The following is a 26,761-nucleotide window of genomic DNA, read 5'->3' on the forward strand; positions in this document are numbered from 1 at the left end:
TGTTTGGCCTTCATATTAAAATCTTAGGCTGAAAAAGTATAACTTTTAATTTTTGAGTATAAATCAATAACTAGATAAAAATAGAATATTCCCCCTGTCCAAATGTTTCTTAACTGTCCAGAGTGACAGTTTCATAGCCCCTTTTCCAGGGGCTGGAGGACCAGTGGCACGAGTGGGCAGCACCATCTGCTGGCACTGCCGGCTGGAGATCGCGCAGAGCTGCACCGCAGCTGGAGGCCAGCATCATCCCTGAAGCAGGTTTCATCTGGCAGATTTTGTCTACTCACAGCTGCAATGAGTGGAGATAAAACTTCAGCGATGGTCCTGCTCTTCAGAACCCCAGAGCCACTCTGCAATTGGCACTCAAACTGAGTAAATTATTGCTTTGGATGTATCTTTATGTGCTTCAGTCACAGGAAGATTAGGAGGAGTAATTCAATCTCTGTGGATCATGTGGCATCAGATATCTAGCACAAGAGGTTTCAGAGAAGGGAAATTACTGTTAAGCAGGTGATTAAGTTGGTTTTTTGCCTTTTTCTGCCACTGAACTTCTAAGTCTCACTATATGTGCAGGCAGACAGGGCAAGCAAGAGCAGAACAACGAATCCATAAAATATTGGTATGCATCTGTTTAAAAACAGTAATTAAAAGCATAACTTTAAATCTGTGTTGCTAATTATAATAAGAAAATGTGCTTATTGTGACTATAAAGAACAACTGGGTAGTTTTCTGAAGTTTCTCACACCCATCAATCACCTGCCCAGCTGAGGCATTCCCATGGGTGGACTGTGCTGGGGCAGGGATACACAGCAGAAATACACACCAGGACTTCTCCTCTGAGCTCCCTCTGGTTTGTTTTTTTAAAGTTTAGAGGTTGCTGTGGTTCAATGGCATTATAAGCGCTTGCTGTAAATTCTCTCAGAAAGGGATAGGTAGGAGCAAATATCAAAATTCCCCCAGTACTTGGTTATGATTCACAGCCAATACAAACTACAGCAGCGTGCCAGTAACTGCAGAGCACAGGCTCTCTTTATCACTCATCGGTGGGAAAAGGGCAATGGAAAAAACTACTTTTATATTATAAATGCCAATTAATGAACAAATGCTATGCTAAGGTGGAATAGACTTCCAAGTTCTAGTCCCATTTGGCTATTCTTTCCAGGCCAGTAGCACTGCAGTAGATACAGGAGATGTGCTCACAAAGAAGAGGGCTGATGCACTGCAGGTGCTCTTCAGCGTTAATGTACCACACTAGAAGTACCTGTCGTCTGTGATTCTCTTTACCCTTATTTTTTCTTCTCTTTAACAAGTCTTTGAACCAGAGGAACTCTGTTTAATTAAGCAAAACTCTTGGTTTCTGATCCTGAAATGAGGTCTGAGGAGACAACCCATCTGTAGCTCGTCATGCTCCCTGTGGGAGCCTGGAGATCACTGCTGAGGTCCCAGCAAGAGCCATCCTGAAACACTGGGGTGGAAATGCAGCCACAGGTCTTGGTGTTTTCTGCTTGAAGCAGCATACACAGAAGATGTTTGGAAAGACTCATGTTTTGCGAGTTGATGCTTAGCCAGGGTTTTCAGGCATGCCTGGTTCAGGCAAATGCTGAGACAGGCAGCCAAGGGAAGGAACGCCACAACTTCTTGGTACTTGGATTGCTGAGGAGATACCATCCAGGCTCACCTGAGGTGTAATCATCATGACAGACCACCTTTGTCAGTGCAAAATACAGTTCAAACAAACTGCTTCTCTCGGAGATAGTGGTGTCACAATGGAGGTACTTTGCTAGGGTAGTTAGTGGAAGTTTCAGAGGTGAATTACAGAAGACACCCATCTTCCAGGGCTGCAACTGGTGACTTACATGGGAACTGAACTGACTCACGGTGCCTCGCGGGAAGAGCATCCATGCTGCATTTTCATACTCATTGTGATGCAAATGCTCTCCTGTTCAAGTGGGTCTGTGACAGCCAAGTATCTCTTCCTTCATCTGATTTTGCAGCTGTGGTGCCGTGGTGGCATGGTCATTGGTGGGAGTTGGGCAGTTAATTTCAGTGAGCCAGGCTTGTGATCCGCTCACTCCAGTGAGCATACGAGTTCAGGGTGTTTGAACAACCCCAGCAGGGACGAAGGGATTTCAGACCCACTAAAGACTCCTCTATCATATTTGGACAGTTCTGCAGAGCCGGAGGAACAATATTTAATGACAGAGTGATTTAACCCGTCTATTTCTCAAAAGCTCAAGTAGTGTCAACTCCAGTCCACACTGAGCACAGGCAGAGGGGTAATAGGCTTACTCAGTGGGTTCGTATTTTATGTTACCACTGTCAAATATTTTCTTACCAAAATCACTGACTGTCTAAATTGCTGAGTTTATACAAGTCCATTGTAATTTGCGCAGTGATTAAATATTAAAACAGAGTGTATTTTCAGAGGAAATAAATATAGAGCAGACAACTTTGTTGTTTAGCAGAGGATCTCTGCTCATGTCAGTTATGGAGCAAACATTCTTTCTTCTAATAGCACAATTATTCAAAAATATTTGCAAGAATCTCTTTATAGAATTTGTGCTCATGCTTTAGAGTCATTATTTTATTCCAAAATGAGGATAAAAGATTCAACAGCTGATAAAGTGATGTGTGTTTACAAACAAAATTTGGAGGAGAAAGGGCCCGATTGTATGTGAGAGAGTTATCCATTTATATAGAGATCTAAAACTGAAGTTGCTTCACTAAGCCATTCCTGTCTCTTAAGAAATTTTAATGGCTCAACTTTACAGCCGCCTGAGGTACTGCTCTGCAAAGCAAAAAATATAACGTGCACTTGGACACCATCAGTTTCTTAAGCATGTAGCACACAACAGTAATGCTTTTAACAGATGGCATTTTTAGCATTAAAAACTTCTGCTAAAATCAGTAGGTTTATTTTTTAAATTTTGTGAATGCCCATGCTCTTGCAGTATGAGACGCAAAGAAAGCTGCGCTCTTGGATTAGAAAGCTGTGCTCTTGGATTAGATCAGGTGTAACTACTGGTGCCTTGGCATGTGGAGAAGTGTGTGCGTGTGTGTATAATGTCTTTTCCATGTGAAACCTACAAAAAGATGTACTTTGACTTCCATTGTCATTTTAATACAATTTTCTGTGTCATTCTTTTTCTCCTTTTATTTTCCATCTTGTTAGTGCAGACTGGAAGTCAGGCTTCTTTGGGGGAGTGCCAGATAATCATTTGAATACACCATATTCTTTTTTTTCCAGTGTAAAGGTCTCCCTCGTCTGCTCCTCAAGTATACTGAGCACATCATTAATCTAAAGCATGTGCTCACTGAATTTCACTTTGAACATGTGGTAAAAGTATCTGTGTCTTTATGCTGAGTAAGTTTGATGTGCTTTAGTCCCTGTAAGTGATGAAGAGGAAGGAGGCATTCTCTTTGATAACATTGCCAAATCTGCCATTGACCCCTTCGACACCTCTTCTGGATCGGTTCAGCTGATCGCTATCAAACCTGTGGCACTACCTGCTGTTCATGCTGCGTCAGAGAGAAGCCAGGAACCTGCCATCATTAATGGAGAGGTAAGGACCGTCTGATAACGTCTCCAGCTGTTTCCTTGGCTACATCCACAGGTGGAACAATCTGAAGTCTGTTAGAGTTGAGGACCGGTAGAAGCTTTTTCACCCTGATGCTATATAAAGTCCCATTAGCCTTGTGGGCTTGGAGGTTTGAGAATTTAAGATCTGCTCTTTTGTAATGCACCTATGAATGCCTGCAACCTCGGAAGAAGCAACTGCCTATATTCCTACCTTCTCAATATCCTTCTCTCTTATCATAGTAGTTTTAACAAGATGAGTAATGAAAGCAGAGGGCAGAACAACATCTTTGCCCACATTAATTCTGTGGCTGAACATGGAAATGTATATAGATCCTCTGGGTCCCAAGCTGATCCTTCTGGGCAATACATCTCATCCAGAGCAAGAAGGGGTGGGACAGGACCATGGCTTTCCTCAGTCTGCACTCCAGCCTGTGCACAGATGGTGCAGTTTATCCCTGGGAACAAAGTGGGATGGCACAAGTGTCTGATCCAGGTGCTGGCCAAAACCCATGCTTTGGCTCCAGTGCTTTTATGATTATTCATGGTTTTATGTAGATTTAATCAAGACTGGTTCATTTACAAAGGACTGAGGCTTTTATACAGTTGTTTAACACGATGGGGACAAGCCAGAAAGGTGTCTTGTTTGCATACTCACGCTGCAGCAGTCATTTAAAAATCAGGTAGCATCTCCCTGATGCTGTTGAGAAGCAACAGGGAGGGCTGCTGCCAGAGACACAGCAAAAGACAATGTCATCGGGCTTCCCATGCGGGCCTGGATTAGAGCAGTCTGGCGTGCTCCTTTTCATACTAGTACTTTAAGCCCTGACATGCCACATAGTTTCCAAACTCAGAGAAAGGCTTATTTAGCTTTCAGCATCTATTTTCTGTAAGTCACCAGGATGGCACTCCCGGTGATGTGTGCTCTCTTGTACATGCATTTCTTGAAATTCGTCAGAAGACTGTAGAATTTGACTCTGGAAGCACAGAGCCCAAGTGGATTGCTTGTTTCCATGTAACTAACAATTTCAAGCAGAGAGAAATTTTTTCAATACTTCGGAGCATCCATGGAACCTGACCCGTACCAGGTGAGATCCAACACGCCTTTATTTAAGGATCCTGTCTCTGACAGGAGCCCGTAACAGATTTGTAAGGAAGCATATAAATAAGAGGAACATAGAATGACATTTCACTGGAATTATTCACCAGTCACCAGTTACATCTTATTTAAGGTTCTGTGTAGTTGGGGTGAAGTCTCTGTACTTACAGGACCCTGGAAGAGTTTTCATCGGTGAGTTCTCCCCACGGTGCCCATAAGCAAGCACGGCATTGGGTCATGACAATTGGCTAACATCATTGGTGTTTTTCTTCAGTGGGTGTATCTGAGTCACTGTTGTGATGGTACATAGTTTTTAGGCTAAAATTATTTAACCATCTGCCAAGCCATAAAAATGCAGCGACTCTGTTCACTTGCAGTTCCTCGCTTCTTACAGATGGCACGGTGTGGTACGAAAAGCGCTCTGTAAAATGACACATGCAGCGCATCAAACACACTCCAACAATACCATTTGGAAGTAGTCAGCCCAGCACCATCCTTTAAATGTCTTTTTGCCTTTTAGGTGAACAAGGCTTTGAAGCAGAAGTCCGATATAGAACATTACCGCAACAAGCTGCGCTTGAAAGCCAAGAGGAAGGGGTACTACGATTTCCCGCAGGTTGATAACAACAAGGGGCTGACAGAGAGAAAAAGGATGTATGAAAAAAACCAGAAAGAACTTGACCACATCTTGGATCCAGATGCAGATGTCTCGTCTCCATTTGCTGAACCTAAGAACAGGTGAGATTTTGTATACAGTTCTTCATCTGGGAGGAAAGTTGATGTCCAGGGGTTGCAGGGAATCAAAGGGGCCATTGCTCTACAGTCAGCTGGTCCCTCCTACTTTATGAAGAAAATTCATGCAAGCCATGATCATTTATGAAAGTATGTCTTCTGGTAAAACTGCAATGTGTTTGAAAAGAAAGAAATTGAAGACAAAAAAAAAAAAAAATAAGGGGAGGGACTGTTGCAAGTTCTTGTGAGTAATCTTCCAAGTAAAGTAAACGGAAAAAGTGATGGTAATTTTTTTTGTAATGCTGAGAGTGGACTTAAGCCATGAAGCTAGCATCTGAATTCATTCTTTTCCACAGTTCAGTGGTGTTATAATTTTGTCATTATTTTTATTTGAATATAACTATTGCAGTAGGCATAAGATAACACAACCACCAGGTTGTCTGTATATTTCAGGAAGTCCTGCAGGGATGGTATGTGTAGGGACATGTGTGTACCTGTTATTGGTGGTCTTCCTGTGCCTTTAACAGAGAAAGTCATAATTCGCTCTTCTGTGACGCTAAGCTGGCATATTGTATAACAGTCCTAATGTGTGATTAACACTCCACTGTCTCTTGAAGATGGCACACCAGTAGTATCTGTCTCCCCGCTTTAGAAAGGAAGGGGGGAGTGCACATGCTGATTCTGCCTGAGCCCACTGCGGGTGGGTGGGTGGATGGACCTGCTCCAACGCTGGTGCTCTCTGAAGCACAAGTCGACACATTGAAAAGAGGAGATCACACCAGTCCTAGCCCAGGAACGGTGCAGTATGCAGATTCCTCTCCCTCGGAGTGATGGAGGTGTGAAGGGTTATCAGAGAGTGTGTTTCTTATCGCACCTTGCACTGCGAGGGCTCTGGTTCTTACTGTACCCAGGGACCAGCAGCAGTTGATCCATGAGAGAAAAAGAGATACTGAAGCCCAGTTCCTCTGGAAATGCTCTCGTGCTTGGAGGTGCAGTTTTGCATCCCATCTCCTGGGAAGTTCAGACCAAAGTTTTTCTATGAGCATAAGTCATGCCTGCAATCAAAGCGTCGGTGGTGACACAGGCTTTGCATATAGTGCAACTTCAGCAATTGCCCTTGGGGCACAAGTATGAAAAAGACTGTAACGGGAATATAAAACCAGTGTTGGCTCAGAATATGGGCAAAAGCTGTGATCAGATGAACTTCTATAGGTCTCGAGTTACATGACTGAGGGATACTGCTCTGTTTCCCAGAGCTGCACTAGCCAATGAAAAAAAAAAATTGCTGACTTAACTGTATATTATGTCCTTGTTGGAGGGTCTGGGGCATCATTTCCTTGTGGAGTTTTCCAGTGAAAGAGGAATAAATTGCTCCAAATGCACTGAAAAGTTAAGATACTGAACCCTCAGTACACAGGAGTCCTGCTCTGTCTGCACGGTCTGTCCAGAAGACAGAAATGAAACAGTAGAAACTTTGATATGACTGTGTGCTGTACATACAGCGAAGGACTGAGGCATTACTTTGGATATTTATTATGTGTCACATGCCATGTAGGAAATGTTTAAAACATTACAGATGAAGCTTTAATGCTAACCATCTGCTTTTTGTTAAATATACTGATGTTTGTTCATGTGCCAATGTGCTGAAAGGTCCCGGACTACATTTTTTTTCTGCATGCTTTCTAATGTGTTGTGTAAAGCTGTCAGAGTCTATTTGAGATAGTGATGACTAGCATGATATAACTGCTTGAAGGCAGGTATACTGCTGGAGAGGAATGATTTTGTTGTGTAGCTGAACCATAAAAGGCTGACTGCTGGATTTCCTTGTTAAATATATAGCCTATATCCCTCTATAGGAAGAGAGAAGAACCATTTCTGGTGTACTGTAAAGACACAAAGCATTTAGAGACCTTCACAGATGTTTGCAAACAAACCAACTCCAAAGTTTATGCTAAAATTTGCCTGGAATGATATGCTGTAACACACAACAGCATAGTTGTCTTCATTTTTATAACTAAAAATGACATGGCTAAAATGGCATAGTGCTGGAGGAAAACCTTGAATAATACTGCAACGTAATGTGCGTTTTGGTTATTGATAAATGAATCAATACAATTGTATTTCTGTAATGAAATAATTTTGCTTTTAAAGCAATCTAGCATAAAAGTGAAAAGATTCGATTTCTAACTTTTACTGCTTTGTATCATTGATTGAAGCATTATATTTAGAGCAATTAAAAACTGAGACATTTATTATATTTTTAAAAAAATAATATAACTTTGGAATAAGCCAAAGATTCAAAGTTTCTAGGGAAAAGCTCTATTCCGCTCTTTTCTGTTTTGTGTATATTCCACTAAATTAAATCACACTATTACAGCATTTCCAAACCATATCAAAAAATAAAGATGCAATTGACTACATTATTCAAGATCACCTTTACATTTTGGATTTGTTTTAAATTGCATTTAAAAGTGATTTACAAAATATCGCCACTAAATAATTTGATGTGTTCAAGAACAAACAGCTTTGTGTTCTTAGTACCTTTGAGTCTTCTGTACCATAAAATTCATGTTTAAAATGTTCCAGTTGTGTTCCCAGAAGGCACTTACTAACCCATTTGAATGCCAGTTATTAGCGTTCATACCTCCTTTCTCATTAGTAAAACTTTCTTAAATGAGCTAATTGGCAATCTCAGGGCAATTTTTAAGACCCTACTGATGATACACACTATTCTGGGTTTTTCTTTAATAGTTTGTAATGAGGTCAAGAATCTGCATGTATCAGAGCACTGTATATTTGAATCCCTTAGAAAATATATCACAACTGCATCAACTAGGTACTTATGGACCTACTGTAAAACACGTATGAAATTTTAGAGACCTTTAATGTAGGAACATAAAGATTGTCAGATGTGATTAGCCCTAGCATAACCTAATTCCCCGTGTTTTCTGGTTATACTGACAGTATAGTCTTGGGAGAAACAGGATAAGGCAAGTTAATTTATTCCATATTATATTTATAGGGAAAATTTATTCCCAAACCTCTGCTTGTCTTCTGCTTTGGCTGTGCATTTGGGACTTTCAAGCACGCGTATGGAGATCTGTGATTAAAAGTCACATAAAAGTTTTGGAAAGTTGCCTTAAAATTAAGTACATGCCTGAGTATTTAATTTAATCAAAAGCATGAAACTGATATTTTTTTTTGTCCTACCTTTTATCCTGTCTGATCATGTAAATATCTGTCTTTCTGGCTTTCTGCAAACCAGTTTCTGCTGCTCTAATCTGTCAAGGCAAAAACGTTCTGTTAACCAAGTCTGTACCATCTGAAGAGTTCTTTCTCATCAGTGAATTCATTTGGACTGTGTTCTCTTTTTGTTTCGTTGATGGTTCTTGAGAGATTAAACCACAAAGTTTTGTAATTGCTGAAAGGAACAGAGGCTACTTAGTGTGTTTTTCTCTTATGACACTTACAGAAATGGTCCTAGGCTTTTCAATGTCTCAAATATTGTAGTAGATCTCTTTGTAATCAGCTCAGGCAGTCCCAAACATTTCAGACTCTGGAGACCTTATTTTAACTCCACTTATTGACTCAAATAGAGCTCACAGGCTCACTTAACTTTAATACAAGCATTTTTTGCCCTTTAATCAAACCTTAGCACAAGACTGCATTTTCTGTCAAGTTACTTGGCAAAGCATGGGAAAATGATGCAAAAGTCACTCAAGTCTTCTCTCTTCAATAGCCCCCCTTTCAAATTTCTGCTTTCCACTCTTCTCTGATTCCTACAAATTTGCCAATCACGGCTGAAGGCTGTTGTGCTCTGACTGATGGTTATTGCCTCTGTAGCCACTCTCCCTTGCTGTAGGATTCTCTGGGATATGCAAGAAAATGGCTAATGGCCAGATGCACTATGAGAACACCATCTCCTGAACTTTTCTGGTTTAGATGTAGCCTTCTTAAAAGATGCAGTTTGATGAAGCATAATGTTTCTGTAGTATCACAATTTGGCAACCACTTGTGAAGAGTTCATGTACAGATATGCTCTGTATCTTACAGAGGAGTGCTATATTTGTGTTTGTATAACCAATAACGAGGGAAGAAATGGTTGCATTGGAAAGATTACAGGACATTTTGGGTATTGAGTTATATGCTGTCTTTCCATTACGTTTGCTTACGGTTGATTCTGAGAAAACAGTGGTGAAAGCTCAACGCCTGGGGATGCCTTGGCCCCAGTGCTGCTCAGAGCTATGCTGGAAGTGGTTTAATCCCAGGGAGTACAGCTCTCATAAACTTGTAGCCAGTTACCAAACTGGCTATTTAAAACCAGCATCTTGCAAGCAGTTCCCTCCCACTCCTGTGTCTCATCCTGTTCACTTTGCAGGGTGTTTATTTCAGTGGAGCATTTTTCTGCTTCTTTCTCATTGCTCAGGATCAGCAAACCAAAATCCCTGCTCCCCATCTGAGTGTGTGGGAGGTCCTATTACATTTTGATAATAACACCTTTTTATTTTTTATGAATTTGAATCATATCAGCTGAGGTTAAAAGGGTTCTGATATCTTCTTGTGACATATTTCAACTGATAAGCTCCCATATATATTGTCCATGTCTTTTATGTAGCTTTATTTTATTCAAAAGTAAACAAAATTAATGATCTCTTAATAATGTTACTGATTTCTAGCACTTCCATAAACATGGAAAGGGTACCCTACATATAATGAAGTGTCATTTTTATGAACCTCATAATTTTAAAATAAAGGCAAGTATTGAAAACTGCTGTCATTTTTTTTTTGTTTTCTTTTAGCTTTACTGTTTTATTTCTTGTTTTCTAGGCAACCGATGAAGAACTCAGTGTACAGAAGCAGGCAGTCTTTGAACAGCCCTAGCCCAGGAGAAACCGAGATGGATCTTCTAGTGACTCGAGAAAGACCTAGACGTGGAATCCGTAACAGTGGATATGATGTAAGTTTAGCAGATTTATGTGCTGAAGTTTGCTCAGCAAAGTCTTAACTTACTCCTAAAACTAGGAAACTATCGATAAGCTACATGCCAGAGTACCACTGGGTATTTAATGTTATGGTAGTTGTGTGCACTCAGCATCTTGTAAAAATCTTCAGGATACTTGGACCATGGACTCTTTCATGTATTTTTTATCTGCACATTGTTTAACGGTGTGAAATGCAAACAAAACCTTTGCCCTGAAACTCATTATTTACCAAAGTATTTAATTTTTAATCTATATAGTTCTTCAAAGTAGATGGCCCCTGACTTGATACCAAGGTTTTTTCATTACAGTTAAAGTTCTCTGCTTATTCTTCACCCTTGATGCTGCTCTCTTGATTCAGAAGAACGAACAACCAACTTGTCGGAATTTCACTTAAATCCACATGTCAATGTTTAGTGGAAATCCCTTGGGAACTGATATTGTCCTCTTACTACATCAGAACTGGGAGAGTTTTGGATAGGTAAATGCCAAACTAGTCAGAGGAAATGCTGGTTTATGGTCCAAGGACCTCAGGTGGCCAACATAAGGCTGGATGAGTCTGAACATATGTGCTGTCTGAACATACACTGGGTGCAAGTTGACACGGGGTGCACCCAGAATGAGGATAGGAAGTCCCCACACTGGGGTAACATTGAATTTTTCAATCCTTCATCACATGTACAAAATGCTGTAGCTCAGCCGTCCCTGGAAAAGGTCCAGACTGTTCTGAAAAAGAAGGAAGTTCATCTGGCGGTTGTTCATCCTCTAAACTCTGTAGCTGACAAGTTGTGTGGGGCTTAATTGTCAACTCAGCTGCCAGGGATGCCTTGTTAGCAAGGTGAAGGAATGTACCAGGGTGAGGAGATGTGTTCCAGGAAGTTTAAATCTTTTACAGAACTCTTTGGGGCATGTTGTAGGTGTCAGATTTCTTAAATGATTTCCTGCATTTGGACACTTCACATCAGATCGCGTGAGTTGTGTTGTGCCGTGTAAGTGGGATGACTGGCTCACTACTTTCTGAGGCATTACAATACATCATTCCAGCCTGAAAAAGAACGGTTTAACCTGTTAAAATAGGTTTACATTTTGCAAAAAGGTTGTTTGCTTCTTTTTTCTTACCCCACTTAAGTGCTTGCTTTAGTGTTGGAGCTTTCTTACATAATAAAAACATTGTCAAGCCAGCCTTCCCTCCTTATCCTGAAATACATATGTTTCAAGAAAGCAAGAGATTTTTTAAATATGCTAGTAAAAGGTAGTTTTTCATAGGTGATATCTTCCTGAAATGAATGTCAAAAACATTCTGGGGGGCAGACATGACCTCCTGTTATTTGTTCAAATTTAATTTTCCATAAGTAGTTAGCAGAAGATTTTTTTAAAATATATTTTAATATATCGTGTATACTATAAATAAAATGTAATTTAAAGAAAAAAATGTTAAAAACCTTGAAGGTAGTTTAATGAGCTTATGCAGATTCTGAAATGTCCTAAAAGTAATTACAGCTCTGAGGTCTGTGCACATGGCGCACCAGTTTGCTTTTGCCTTGCTTTTAAGGTTGGGCGAGCTCTCTGTGGCACAGTCTTTTCTACTGACAAGTTACATAAAACGCCTTTTGCCTGATGTGCTGCAGATTCACTGCAGTGCACCTCTTCTAACTCCGAATGTATTTCCCATCTGAAAGCAGAAAAATGCCAGGGGAAAACAGGACAGCATATTGAAATTTAGTTCCCCAGCCTCAGCTGGCAGCGTGGGCTGGTTTCCATCGCTCCTGTTCGAGGCTCCTCAGTGCTGTGCTGTGTGTCTGACAGCTCTGGTCTCCCAGGATACCCACGGCCAGGCACTTATATCTGTATTTATGCATGGAATTTATATGGATCTCACCAGTGGTGACTAAACACCATTGTAAAGCTGATCTCTGAAAATGGGTGAAAAGGGCTCTGGAAAAGGGCTGGTTTGTATGCTGAATCATGTGTCCTTTCTTTTTTTATCGAGTAATGTCCTATACCATTTTTTGGCATCCACTTCGTTGTTCTGAAAGTTCCAGCCTTCTCAGACTCCTGCTAACATCTTCCTCCCAGTATGTTATTTAGTGGCAAGTCCTGCTGACAAATGATTGGTCTTTTGTAAGCAGATGATCAAATTAATTAATCATATAGCCCATAGGATGTTCAAGTTATGAGAACTGTTACCAGTATGCCCAAGTTATGTTTTGAGGTTTATCTAGTCAACTATGATAAATGGTGCGTGCTTTGATTGGTTGGTTGTTGGTTTGGTGTGGGGTTTGTGTTTTTTTTTTTTTTCTTTAAGAAAAAGGGCTAAGATTCCCCAGATTCTTGAAGAAAACTCCTTAAGAACTCCTAGACTCATGCACAACCAAATCCTGAGAGTTTATGATCTGCCTGATTTTGCCTTGTCCTTTAAATAGGCGAAGGAAGTAAGAACTCAGAAATCTGCCACTCCATCCTATTGATTTTTTTTTAACATAGTTCCCCTTTCTAATATTTCAGTTATGGTTTTCTAAAAATATTCCACTCCCTGTAATGATTTTTTTTTTTTTTTGTGTGGTGATATTTCTCTGAATCATGATTCTCAGAGCTAAAATCTGGTCAGGATATGAGGTCAATAGTTGTTCCATCCCTGTCTATATAGACTACGTAGCCTTTTGTATTATTTTGGAGTGTACATTCTACTATTTGATGTTCTGAGTATATTATTTGCCTTTATAATATCTTGTATAAATGGATTATTATTGAACAGTACCTATCTTTCAATTTTAAATAATCCCCAACAGGGTTTAGTATCATCATCTTCACCTAGCAAGTAGATTGAGGAGACTTTATTAGCGTGTTTATTAGGTCTGACACGTTCACAGACAATTGTGAGCAGAGCAAATGCCATAATGGAGTCTAGAACCTCTGGTCTCCTAATGAGCTTTATACTAGGGCAGAAAATACTTCAGCTGTTTTTGGTGTAAAACGGAGAAAATTACATTATAATACATATCTAAGAGAACAATATACAGAAGAATTTACTGGTATAATTTTGTGGATATACTTAAATTAATGCCGCTCCTCAAAAAGCTCATGGATTAATGCTCATATGAAGAATTTTACTGATAATGCCAGAAGAGTATAAACTCTGTCTCTCAGTACAGGACTTTGTTTCCTTCTTCACATAATTCCAGTTCCTTGCATTATGTATTAACTGTGTATGAACAATATCTGGATTTTTATAATGGTAACCTTAACATATAATGGCATCTATTTATGATATTTACGTTTCAATTGATATGAAAACAAATGACATACATCAGAAAATGACAGGATGAATTGAAATAAATTTTAAACCTTGAGGAAAAGTAGCGCTCACCAGTTTCCTCAAAATCTTTGTGCCAACTTTTATATTGATAAATCAATGCTGACTTAATGTTGACTGTTAATGTGCATCCTTTATTCATACAATATATTGTAGACATTCTATAGAAGTCTAATGGCTTCATTTTAATTAAATTTTAATTTTTAATTAAATTTTAATGTGCAAATGATTAATTACTGTCTTAATTTTCCTTTTTATTTGCTGTATTTTCATTACATACAAAATATATTTATAACAGCTAAGAGGGAAAACATATTAAGATTTTCCATTTAAATTTATTGTCAGTTTTCAGGTTAACCATGTAATTGTTCTCTGAATGGCTGATAACAGAAGAAGAAAGTCAGTTTGACACTTTCCTCTGCAAATGAAGAAACATGTACTATGATTGTACTATAGTACCTATGACCACACGTAGCTTGCAAAAGGTTGGGGGCACAGTTTATCTGGTCAGGCATAGAAAAGAACTTTTGCATGGGAAAAAATTATGCCACAGGAGGAGTTCCGGAGCACTCAAATAATTTATCAGGACAGTGCTGGAATTTTTAAAGAACATCCTGTGGTATTCTTTTATTTGTGGCTATTTTAAACGCTAACATGATCCTACCCACATGCTATATATAGAAGGAGGTACATATCCTGTTCTTAATACCAGTTATCCTAGCATCTTAAATTAATTTCACTGATATTTATATAATTATAAGGAACTGGTTGATTTTTCAGGTTGCCTGTTTAAAACATATTTTTTAAAAACTATACACTGTAAAACTAACTTTGCAGAAGATAGATGAAGTTAGGTACTTCACTGGCAAGTTCTTAAAAATATGATTTTTTCTGTCTTGGGGTTACAGGCAAAAAAATCAGGGGGCTGATTTCTATTTGTACTTACTGTACGGAAGGAATTAAGTTGCACAGGTTAAGCTGCACAAGACCCATCTGTTCATTAGAGTGCATGCTTTGTTCACTGTTCCCACATTAGTTTTGGACAAATTTCAGTGTGACTACTGTTCAGTGGCTAGGTAAGATGACTGAGCTGGATCAGGATATTTTCCGCAAGGGACGGGACCTAGTTTGTGGTGTCATTGTTAGTGGTCCTCACTAGGTTAGAAAGTCCAGGAAAACTCCTAAACTTTAATTCTTCTGAAATCTTAACTTGTGAGAATGGACAAAAGAATTTCAGTCCCTGTGGCTGTAACAAGTGGTCCCTTGTAAGGGGTCCTTCACAGTGATGCTGCTATTGAGGGAGCCATACTCCTCCTGGCACAGTTGTACTCCCATTGATGCTAACAACTAAGAAAAGAATTTAAACATTAATTCTAATTGTTTTTAAGTTAATCATTGACAATTGAATCTGCCACAGAATGTCCCTGGTAGTTTTCACAGCAGACAATGGAGGATATAAACTGGTCTTTGAGTTCCTGGCTATTGTAACGGCCTGCATCGTATCACTCCTTTCCAATATTTGTCCGGCATCTCTATTGTCACAATTCCTGACTCTGTGTATGTTACATCTGTCTTTGTTTTGTGTGAAGCAGCACAAATACTGTCTTGTAAAGCATTTTACGTATACATGCTTTTATTCCATCCAACAGACCGAGCCTGAAATTATAGAAGAAACAAATGTTGACCGTGTCAACGAGCCTCGGAGTTACACCAGGTCCTGTCAGGCCAAAGGCCACTCCGAGACTTCAACTTTAAGTTCTCAGCCCTCCATTGATGAGGTTCGACAGCAGATGCATATGCTCTTGGAAGAGGCGTTCAGCCTGGCCTCAGCGGGCCACAGCGGGCAGAGCAGGCAGGAGGCGTACAGCTCAGCTCCACACTTGCCCTACTCAGAGGTTGTGACCAGCGCTCCCGGTACCATGACCCGACCGAGAGCCGGGGTGCAGTGGGTACCCACATACAGACCAGAAATGTATCAGTACAGTTTACCAAGACCAGTAAGTGAAACTTCTCTTTAGTAATATCATAAAGATATTTCTAGTCCGAGACACATTTTTTTTTTTTAAGATGGAGCCCCATTTACATGCTTAACACCAGATGTAAAGCCGTGCTTACAGTAACCAGGAGTAGCGGGGTGTATGTATTCTGGCTAGAATAAGAGAATAATGCAGGAAAAAGTCCTCAGTTCAAAATAACTATTAGTATGAATTTCTTCCATGACAATAAAAAAAAACACATGAAATGATGCGGCTTCTCAACGGTTCTGAATGTATTTGAAAGCCAATGGCACTGCCTGCAAGGGTTCAGGCTGGTGCTATTTAAATCATGTTAAAGGTTATTTCTGGCACTTTGAAATTGGTCCGATGAACTTCATACAGCATATAATCATATTTTATGGTTAGAATTTGATTACAAGCTTAAGAGACAGCTAATGGGTAGTCAGATTACTTTGATACTTCAGAGAGTCTTTCTACAATGAAATTAAAAATATTATTTGGTGACAGATTTATTAAAAAATGTAATAGCCATACTTTTTTGTGAATCCTTCACTATTTTCTTTCTAAGACTCATTACTCTTCTAAATCATCTATATGTTTAGGTTCTTTAAGCATTTGCTTATCTTTCTGGCATTTTGAAGATAGCTTTAAAATGTTCCCTGAAGATAACTGATCACCACAGTTTAGGATATGCACAGGTTGCTGGGCTTTGGATAAGGCTGTTAATTCACAGGTTTCTGTGTATTAGTTTCACAAATATGAGCTGTACCTTAAGTAAGCCATTTAAGGGTTTGTTCTCAAATGAGCCCAGAGGACTGGAATTGAAAATATCCAGCAGCAATGGGTGTGGGAAGTGACCTGTGGGTAGGAAAAACAAGCAAGAATGACTGCTCTCAGCACCTGAGCAGCTGTTTGCCTGCCCAGGATCCCCCTGCTCGGCAGCTCTGGGGGAGATGCTGCCAAGGGCAGTGCTCGGGAGCGGGCTGGGTGACACATGGAGAAGGTGTCCAGGCTCGGTGGGCAGAGGGGTGAGTGAGGGGCATCAGGCAGCTTTGGGGATGCGAGGTACCTGAGCACTGGGATATTCGTTATACAGGGCTGACATTTCTCTGCTAAACCTCACTTAAAACTTTTAAAATCTTCACTGTTTTGCTTTTTAAATTTTTGGTGTTTTATCCCCAAGAGTTTGGAATCCATGCAGAATGTTTCTCTTCTTCAGGTGGAGGTGTGGGGGGTTTTTTTGGGTGGTTTTTTTTTTTTTTTTTTGTGTGTGTGAACAACAAAAGTGATGCAACATTTTTAAAAGATAATCTGATTTTGAAGAATAAAATTAGGGAAATTTTCTGTGAGATCAGTCTCTTCATACATGCTGGGTTTTTTTTTTCTAATTGGCTTTGCAACAGTGTACAAGTTTCAGTGAAGTGACTTTATTTTTACAATCATGCCAGTTAGCGTGGAACCTAAGGGCTCATCTAATGCTGCAACAGCCAGGTCTCTGTAGTAAAACTTTGATTTAATTCAGCCTCTGTACATTTTTTTTTTTCATTTATGTGTGGCATGTAGGAGAATACTAATGCCCCAATCCACTGGAGAAATTCTAGAAATTTTATTAGAGTTTCCTCTCATAACTGTTTTGGTGTCTGGGGAAGCTCAGCCCAAAGAGGATTGACTGCCATCCCCCAGGACGGACTGTTCCTTGGCATGGCACAGCAGAGCTCGTAACAGGATTTTTCACCCTAATTGGATTCCTTCTGCCCAGACATTAGCAAAATGTTGCCACTCACTCAAAATTCATCTCCTATGTAAGCAGAAAAATCAGCATTTGGATTTTCTATTTTATTATTTTCCCCGAAATTTTCAGTGCAAGCCACAGGACGTTTGTGAATCCTTCGTTGTGATTGCTTAAAATGCCTCCTTTGATGTCCGTGTTCCAAAGCAGATCCATTAACACACAAGAGAAAACCCAAATCTGCCTCTGTGTCGCTGTCTACCCTGTTAGAGTCAACCAGTATCTGGAGTCACTGACTACTCTGAAACATTAGCTTGTGTGCTGTTCCTTTAAAATAAGGGGAAAAAAAAATTATACTTGGTACAAATGCATGGTGAGAGCAAGATGTGGGATGAAAGGCTTGTGGAGCCAGAAGGAAGTGTTTGGTTCAGCCTGTGAGAGCATTGCCAGCTTTTCAGATGCAGAAGAGGCACTGCAGACCATTTCAGGTCCAGCACTAGGAGAAATCTAACTGAGGTTTTCTTTGATGTGAATAACATTTGTTTTTTCTATGCAGTTCTTTCATTAAAAATCAGTATTTCCAACCCCTGTCTAGGAACTGTACCTTTAGAGTTTTTTCCCCCATCTAAATACAGAAATACTTTAAATACCATTGTAGCATGGTGAAAATAAATATTAGGAGACTTTGTAAGTGGCATGAAAGGAAAAATTATTTTCCTGGATGTGCCTTTGAGGGACTCTACCCTGCTTTAAAATGGGTGGCAGTGAGAGGTGGGAGAAAGAAGCTTGGTCTGCATTGCTTTCCCATAGAGACACTGATGTTTCAGTCAGTATTTGATGTTACCTTTCCTCTGTGTTAACCCAGTTTTGCAGATATTTGAGAAAGAAGGTATTGGAACACTGTATAAATGTGTAATTTTAAAAAATGAATACTGAAAGAAGTGTGGTTTTTGATATTTAGTGTGGGATTTATATTGCCAAATTGAAACTTAAATGCAGGTGTTAAGTCTGAGCTAATCATGTAAATCCTGTAGGCTCTTCCTAAAGGCAGGAGATAGAGTGACTCCTCCCATGGGAACGTGTTTTCAGCTTTCTCTGCTGTTTGTGGAGGGAGCTTCTCTGGCTGAACCAGATACTTCTTGTTTAGAGAGCCAAAGTCCCACCATTAGACTTTGGACTCTAGTTTTTATCAAAATGCCTGTGTCTTCATACTGAACAGCCTCCTCATAATCTGTTATTTGCTATTGCTCTGATCTTATCTTTAATCCTCTGCATTGCTCTGAAGCATCGTCAGTAAAAGCATAATTAAAAAAAAAAAAAAAAGAAAAACAAAACCACAGTGTGTTGAAGAAAAGTGTCAATGAAGCACTAGAGAGATATCATCCCTCTGTCTTAAAGTACGTTTAGAAAAATTATGACCTCTAATCTATAGCAGTACAAAGAATTTTGAAGAAAAATTTTGTCCTGCATGTCATTTCTTGGGTGCCATGGATTTCATGCACACGATTACTCATCCTTCAAATGTATTAGTGATGAAATCCAGAATTGCTATGGGCAAGATGCTTAATTGTGGGACTTAGTAGGCTGGTCCTGTGTTCGTCTGGATTACTCTGTTTTTTCAGAACTGTTTGAGACCTTTGTTATTACTTCAGAAAGTTAGAGCTTGGGGGTTTTGTGAATAATTTTCATCTCTTCAAGGCTGGAAGGAAGAGGTTGAAATACACATTGCTCATAGGCAGCTTCACTCACTAGATGCTGCTCTGAGAACGCTTCCTAAATCTTTAAAATACTTTGTTTCAGGAGGAAGTGAAAATACTGAGATCTTTTTCCTGTGGGTCCAAAGCAGCTGCTTAGTCTCACATAATCATAACAGATCTGCTTTGCCAGTAAGGTTACAAATGTCAGAGACAGCGTTTAATATGCTTTATTTTAATTAGACTTCATCTTGCCTTGAATTAATTTGCTCATGTTTTCTTCCACATCCTAAAATCACCCAAGCACTGTAAATTCTCAAATAAAATGCAATTACTATTGATGCCACAAAAAATTAACTTTCTGTTGTCTGGGACGCAAAGCAGGTATTTAATTTCTGGCTCTCTTTTGGTTTTTAATTTGACCGAGATCTACTGGTGTTTCAGAAAATATTTATTTTTCTCCTTTACAGGCTTACAGATTCTCTCAGCTTCCTGAGATGGTAATGGGTTCTCCTCCTCCTCCTGTCCCTCCCAGAACAGGTCCTGTGGCTGTTGCCTCTCTCAGGAGGTATTTATCTGTTGTTTTATTCTAGGTACGATCTCTAAAATCCACTGTTGTAAGAACTGGGGCAAACCCTGAAGGGACACTTACAAGCCACTTAAAAGGCACTTATAAAGACACATTTGTGAAATTAGAAACATCTTTTTATTTTATTTTAACATGAAGAGGAAATGAATAACAATGGATTTTCTCTTCTCTTAGCTAATCAGTTTCAATAAAATTGGGAATTCCAAGCTCTGATTTCTTTTAGAACATGCTTTGCCTCAACTCGCGTAACAGCGTATTGCATTGCAGATCCGTGGCAGATAATTCACACTGCCATTCTCCCTGCTTTTCTCTATTGTAAGGACCTGAAACAGGATACGGATGAATGGTAAGATGTTTCCCAGTACCCCGGGTCCAGGGATTTCTGCCTAGCTTTCCTCATACCTGCTTTTCTGAAGCCAAATACGTGCCAAAGCCTGATAGCCTTAGCTCAGTGCATACGTTTTGCCTCTTCCTCACAGTAAGGCACTCTATAAAAAACATTTCAAGGAATTTTTACACTGTGTGGTGGCTGAACTCACTTTGCATTCAGTGCTGTGCCATTAGGTGCTGCCTGGTGCCAGCTGCAGTTCGAGGCACCGCAGGACTGCTGGGCACTGCTGCGGAGCACCGAGGCCAAAGGAAACTTTTCTGAGGGGCTGCTAACGATATCCTAACTGTGTCCAAATATTCAGGGTACGGACACTGCCTGTTGACATATCCTCGTTTACTCATTACATTTTAGCTCTAAAGCAACTGGGATGCACCATTTCAAAAGATGTTAGTCCTTTCCAAGTGCAGTCAACGCTACTTTCCATAGCAGTCTCCTACTATATGATACCATGTCGTATATACTGTGGTAGTATGGTATTGTCTACAGTCTTGTGTTGATGACCTATGGTAAAGCTCTGGTTTTACTGTTGCATGTCACTTTGAGGCATTTGTTTGAAGCAGCAAGCAAAGGTCCTGTGCAATGGTAATAACATGCTTTGGCAAAGTAGTGACCAGGATAAGGAAGTTGTCCTCAGACTTCCCCAGACCTGCTGTTCTCCAGTTCTCCAAACTTCTGTCATGCCAGAGCAAAATCAGACAGCTCGTTCCTAGCTGGCGTGTCACACTGTAGCTGATAGGCATGTATGTGGCTCTGAATCTTATCTGTCACTCAGAATGTCAAAAGCTTCTATTTTTTTTCTTTGTTAATGCACAGGTCTACATCAGATATTGGCAGCAAAGTGAGAATCCCTGAGTCCAGTGGGGCAGATCAGGCCCAGCATCATGATCAGGCATCTTTTGCACCAGGTTCAAGAGCTCCGATGTCTGTTGGTCCACTTGATCAATCAGCTTTTCACTCAGGTGAAAAAATAATGCAGATGCAACTTGCAGCTTTGGGAGCCTTATAATTTATTTTGCATATAAATGAATGCATAGGATATAGCAAATACAGATGCATATTTCGAGAAAGATTGTATTGGGTGTGGTTTTCTTCTGGTGCAACTGAAGGAGACCTATGAAGGATTGCCCCTTTGTAAGCGCAGCATCAGCTGCGTTGTAAAATACTACTCATCCTTGAGAAGCACCAGGAAATGGTCATTTCTGAAGCTAAGATCCAGCAGTAATTATTGCAAAAATTGGAAAAATATTTGAAATAGTTTCTCACTGGCAAAATACGCTTTCTTGAAAGGCTATAGAAAAGAGCTTACAAGATTAAAAAAATTTTACACTGTCAGTTCAAATTCTTGAAATTAGTAAATTTGTTAGACGTTGCTCTGTTAATCTGCCAGAAAAATTTCTTTCTTAGCTTCCTCAGAAGCAGTAGACAATTATCTGCATTGTATTCAACATCTTCTATTGAGAATAATAATGTGGATATGCAAATCTGTTGTCAATTAATTAAATACAGTAGGTCTGAAGGATCCATTCTACTCTCCCTTCTTGTCATACCTTCTGCAAATGGTGCATGTGAATCTGAAAAGAGCAGATGCTCACCCGTTCATTTTAAAGCATTTCAAGCTATAAAATATGCCACACTACCAAGAGCTCTTTCTTCACGTCTGCAGTAATGAGTTCTGTGTGATATACTTTTTTATAATTTCCAGTGATGCGGAGATTTTATTGCTGTATGTGAAAAGCAAGTATCTCGTATTGCCACTGAAGAGTGGCTGCATTTCAGAAGAGACAAAGTGACCTTTGTGTACATTGTGGAGTTTGCCACAAAAATTCTGGAGGTAGTTAGAGGAAACTTTCGTATAGTATAGATGCTACAAAAGGCTGTAATATAGGGGAAGACAGGGAGAGTTGTGTGAAACCTGAAACTGTAATACAAGGATTTCTAACATTCTGATAGGAAAATAAATTTTTATTGCCTCAATACATGAAGAGACATTGCTGCAGGTGCTGATTTGGCATGAAATAGTCTAATATTGCTCTCATGCAGCCCATCAACATCAGCTCTAAAATAACAATGTTGCTGTAAAAATTGGGATAAGGTGTTCCATCAGCTAACTGAGTGTTCATTCTGAACAGTAACTCATTTTGGTGTGGTTAAATTAAACGAGCATTTTAGTGTAGAAGCCATGTGTCATCTACAGGAGCAGCACTTTGTTCTCTGAAGAATGTTTATTTCCAGCCTTGCTTACGCATTTAAAATAGCAAACTGTGCTGTCTGTGACCTGGGAAGAACAGAGATCACCCACGCCTCTTCTCTTAGCCCACTTCTTTCCAAACCAAGGGACTGGAGGAACTGGGAGAGAGGTCCTGTGAGATACCCTGTGGCTACCCGCTGTGCAGGCATATGTGATAGATCCCACTGGTCTGTAGCAATTCCATGGTGACTGCTTCTCTGAGGGCTGAGTGTCTCCAGCATCCTCCCTGACATAAGTGAAAAGGCACTACAACCCGATGTCAGAATGGAAGCTTGGACTTAAGCCCGAACAGTAGAAAACACTGTGTAAATACCCAACATAACATGGAAGTTTTTACTCCATATTTTAGATTACATATCCCTCAATTTTCTTCCTTTTTAATTTTTTTCCCTGGATATCCCTATTCAAACATCTTGATCAAGACATGATAAAACAGATTTGGTATCTACAAGTTTCCTTGGAAATATTTAAGTCATAGCTGCATAATTTATTGCAGTCATAGACTGTTCCCAGAAAAGGAATTGAGCAGGTAGAGCCTTGCTATTTTTTATGGAAACATTGAAGTTTTATGATGGGGTTGTTGAGATTACAGCCTTTTAAGTGTATCGCTCACTCACTTTTGTGGATTTTGTGCCTAGAGATATTAAGACAGTTTTACTGTGTAAACTGACTGCTCTATAGCCTGCTGTTGAAAAGAAAGGTGCACTACTCTGAAACCCATGGTAACAACAGCTAAAAATTGAACACAAGGAAGCAAATGTAAGAGGAAAAATATTTTTTTTTTCTCTAATGATTCAAAGTTTTGATGAAGATCAGTTGTTACAACGATCAAGTCCTAAGGACTAAGTTCTCATATCTTTATCTGAAGGCTGTGAATGATTATATAGGATTATATAGACAGCTGCAAATCTTGCCTTCTCCAGTATTTCCCAGCATGATAGAGATGTTCTAGTCAGATGGTGGGAGCCTTACATCCAGCCAATGGTGATCATATTCTCACCCATAAAAAACTAAAAATGACTGTGGCCAGTTACTTCAATAGCATTATTGTCTATTTTATAACTGAAATTAGCTATTAATCATATCCACTCTGTTTCTTAATAGGAAGTACTGTACCAGCAGTGTTTGCCATACCGGCAGCAAACCGACCTGGCTTCACAGGCTATTTTATCCCAACACCACCGAGCGCATACAGGAACCAAGCCTGGATGCCCTATGCTGGAGAAAATGAATTACCAGGGCAGTGGGCAGACTCAGTAAGCATCCTTGTTTTTCTAACTGCATATAGTTTCTGTTATTTGCAGAGGACGGGTTTGAAGCACTGCTAACTGATGAGCAAAGAATCCGAGGAAGGTAATTCTTCCTTGAATAGTAATAATCTCTAGTAGTGAAAAGTTATGAGAGGGGACATAGATACTTTAGCTGTCCACCCCATGAACTGTAAGTAAGGTCTTTTAGAGAGTTAAATCATCCCTAGGTTAGGGGCTGGCACCCATTCAAAGTTGATGGGTTAAGTACCATTCTTCTTTTCCGAGACAGAGGTTAAATATTTGGATAGGGACGTGGCAGGAGTACGTGTGCTGCCTCTCAAGGTGGCCTTGTGCTGTTTGGAAGCTGGGCATCTTTCCCTTCTGGAGGCTTCTCTAAAGACAGCCCAGCTTCCGAATCCTGGCTCCACCGCAGCCCTGCCATGAGTGTTTCAAGTCCTCTGGCAAGCTGCAGTGACAGATCATAAATTAAATAATTAATTGATCATAAATTAAATAATTAACTGTGCAATCCTAGTCTGGGACAGATGTAATTTTTAGCCCGAAGTATACCTATATTTCAAAGAATAAAGCTGAGACGTCCTAAAATGAATTGCAGTAGTTTATCATGGTTGAAACAATTTCAAAAACGTAGGGCTTTTTTTGTATGAGGAAAAAGAAGATCAATTCTGCTGCTTGAGATCACATCTGGTATTTATGCAGAACCCATTCAGCTAAACAAACTGGGGGATGGATTCTATTTCCTTGTGCACATCATCAACAGAATACCTCAGTGAATTGCCACTGGAGTCTAATAGTTGGCTTTAAGCAGCTAAGCAAGAGACAACACAGTTGTATAAATGTTCCTGGGGGCAGCTATTTGTTGCCAAATCTTTATTACTGCTCCTGATGCCTATGAGGAAAAGAATTCAGTTTGACTGTCAGATGCAAGTCTGAATTTGTAGGCTGAACTGTCAAGAAAAAAGATGTTCCTCTGTAAGCTGAGCACATCTGCTGATGTGCCCCTGGCACCTGGAGGCTTGTGATGCTGTCATACAGATTCCCTTCCCAGAGCTGCCCTTTAAAGCATGGAAAACCTTTTTATTTTCCTTTGTATTTTGTTTCAGTATTTTTAGTTGATTTGGGTTTTTTTTTTGTTTTTAACCCTACTGACATTTTAAATCCAGGAGGCCCGTTGGGCCTAAGCAATCATTTTAATCTTTTTCTTTAAGAAGAAAAAAAACCCTCCATAAAATGAATCAGGAAAATTATTTTGTCTTCCATTATTTTTCCCTTATGTATCCCTACTCCTTGGTTGCAGTCCCATGAAAAAGAGTCAGATATCACTTGTCACAAGTGGAGACTGAGGAGGAACTGCACAAAGCTGGAAAGCAAGTCTCCAGCTGCCAGTTCTCTGGAAGGAGAAAGTGTAACCCTGTTGTGGGTTTCCCTGTCTTCAAGGAAAGAGGTGGGAAGAGCAGTTAGTGCCGATGGAGTGTACACAGAGGAATGGAGAGGGATGCGAGAAGCTGTCTGAAAAGCAACTGTGGCAATGTAGAATTAAAAGGAAAGAAAAGTTCCTTTTAACTTCACTTACCCGTTACAGAGCTTTAACAAATTCTTGTCACTCAGATTTTCAGCCCTCCTGTGAGTTTGAGAAGAGGAAAAAATGTGAAAACAAAATACTGATGTTTCTACAAGAAATTTGCACCTCCCAATTGTCAAGAAATTGTCTTTGTTTGACAATCAATACTAGAGGAACTCGTAATAGGGTTAGCAAAATAATGCAGTCAGAAAGCCTGAAAAAACCTGCAAAAAACAAAGATCTAAAGTAATACCCAGGGTTTGAGTTGTCAAGAAATTGTCTTTCTTTGACAATCAATACTAGAGGAACTAGTAATAGTGTTAGCAAAATAATGCAGTCAGAAAGCCCGAAAAAACCTGCAAAAAACCAAAGATCTAAAGTAATACCCAGGGTTTGAGTTTCTGGATGATTTCTGATTTCTGAGCCTCTAGATTATAGCTTGATCATGCTTCCAAGATTTTCTTGACAATTAGTAAGAACAAAGGCTTAATATCTATAAGGTCAAAATCTAAATTCTTTACTTTTCATGCGTTTCTACTAGCTGGACTGTAAACAAGGGAAGGGAGGCAACAGGAGATTTGATAACAAAGAATTATAAGCTCAATTTACTGCATTATTTTCTCAGTTAAATGGTAATTACTGAAGCACTAAGTTTTGTGGGAGAAGGCAACTGTATCCGACAAAGCATTTATTTTCCAAATTGCTAGATGCTGTGTAGTGAGAGAAAGTAGTAACCTGGTGGCCTCTAGTGGCATGTTCACACGTTGTACTACTATGGATGCTTAGGAGTGTGACGTTTACATTCTCTTCATGTAGTGCTGTCCGTTGCATCTTATCCTGCCCCGTGGAGGTTTGTGCTACCTGGCAGGTGGCACTATGGATCAATTGTTCTGTGTAATCTTGTATAATTACAATGCTCTACAGGTTCCACTTCCTGGATACATCGAGGCTTACCCGAGGTCCCGCTACCAACATAATTCTCCTTCCCGACTCCCTCGCCAATACAGCCAGCAAGCCAGCATGCACCCCAGCCTGGAACAAGCTCCTTTGCCGTCCACTGCAGCTTCTCAGCAGAGCCTGACAGAAAATGACCCGTCTGATGCTCCTCTCACCAACATTTCCACAGCTGCCCTCGTAAAGGCAATAAGAGAAGAAGTTGCTAAGCTGGCCAAGAAGCAAACAGACATGTTTGAGTTCCAGGTCTAACATCTTTTCTGCACAGCACGTGTGTCATGCAACCTGAGGTAGCCAAGAAAGTGACTCCTTTAATTTTCAGTTACAAACTTGCTGTGAATTGTGCCAAAGTGATGGCATTTTTCTCTTGTCTGAAAATACAAGACCATGAAATTACTTAAATTGGAGCAACAGGACTCTGAAGTTACGTAATTCTGCTTGCCAGCTAAGGAAATGCTGCCAGGTAACTGTTTAATAAGGATAAGATTGATCATATACAATTGTTTGTCACTTAGCTCTCATACTATGACCCATCATCGCTAGAGATGCTGCTGAACACGTCTGTGCCATGCAACGTTTCATTTGCAGGTCCAAAGGTAGGGTGGCTGGAAATAACTTTTGCATGTC

General features: G+C 39.9%; 1 protein-coding gene across 1 annotated transcript in view; it reads left to right on the plus strand.

The window, feature by feature from the left end:
• KIAA1549L (KIAA1549-like ortholog) overlaps nt 1–26,386 on the plus strand; it is a gene marked incomplete at its 5' end in the record, with an annotated part of 34,902 nt that extends 8,516 nt beyond the window's left edge. The window contains 9 exons of the mRNA XM_010073291.1: nt 3,385–3,563; nt 5,197–5,414; nt 10,236–10,365; nt 15,350–15,697; nt 19,591–19,688; nt 20,914–21,059; nt 23,453–23,604; nt 24,917–25,063; nt 26,105–26,386. Of these exons, the coding sequence (XP_010071593.1) occupies nt 3,385–3,563; nt 5,197–5,414; nt 10,236–10,365; nt 15,350–15,697; nt 19,591–19,688; nt 20,914–21,059; nt 23,453–23,604; nt 24,917–25,063; nt 26,105–26,386 (1,700 nt within the window). The remainder of the gene's footprint in view (nt 1–3,384; nt 3,564–5,196; nt 5,415–10,235; nt 10,366–15,349; nt 15,698–19,590; nt 19,689–20,913; nt 21,060–23,452; nt 23,605–24,916; nt 25,064–26,104) is intronic.
• Between the last annotated feature and the right edge of the window lie 375 nt (nt 26,387–26,761).

The sequence above is a fragment of the Pterocles gutturalis genome, unplaced genomic scaffold (assembly GCF_000699245.1).
Source record: "Pterocles gutturalis isolate BGI_N339 unplaced genomic scaffold, ASM69924v1 scaffold10907, whole genome shotgun sequence".
NCBI classification, from domain to species: domain Eukaryota; kingdom Metazoa; phylum Chordata; class Aves; order Pterocliformes; family Pteroclidae; genus Pterocles; species Pterocles gutturalis.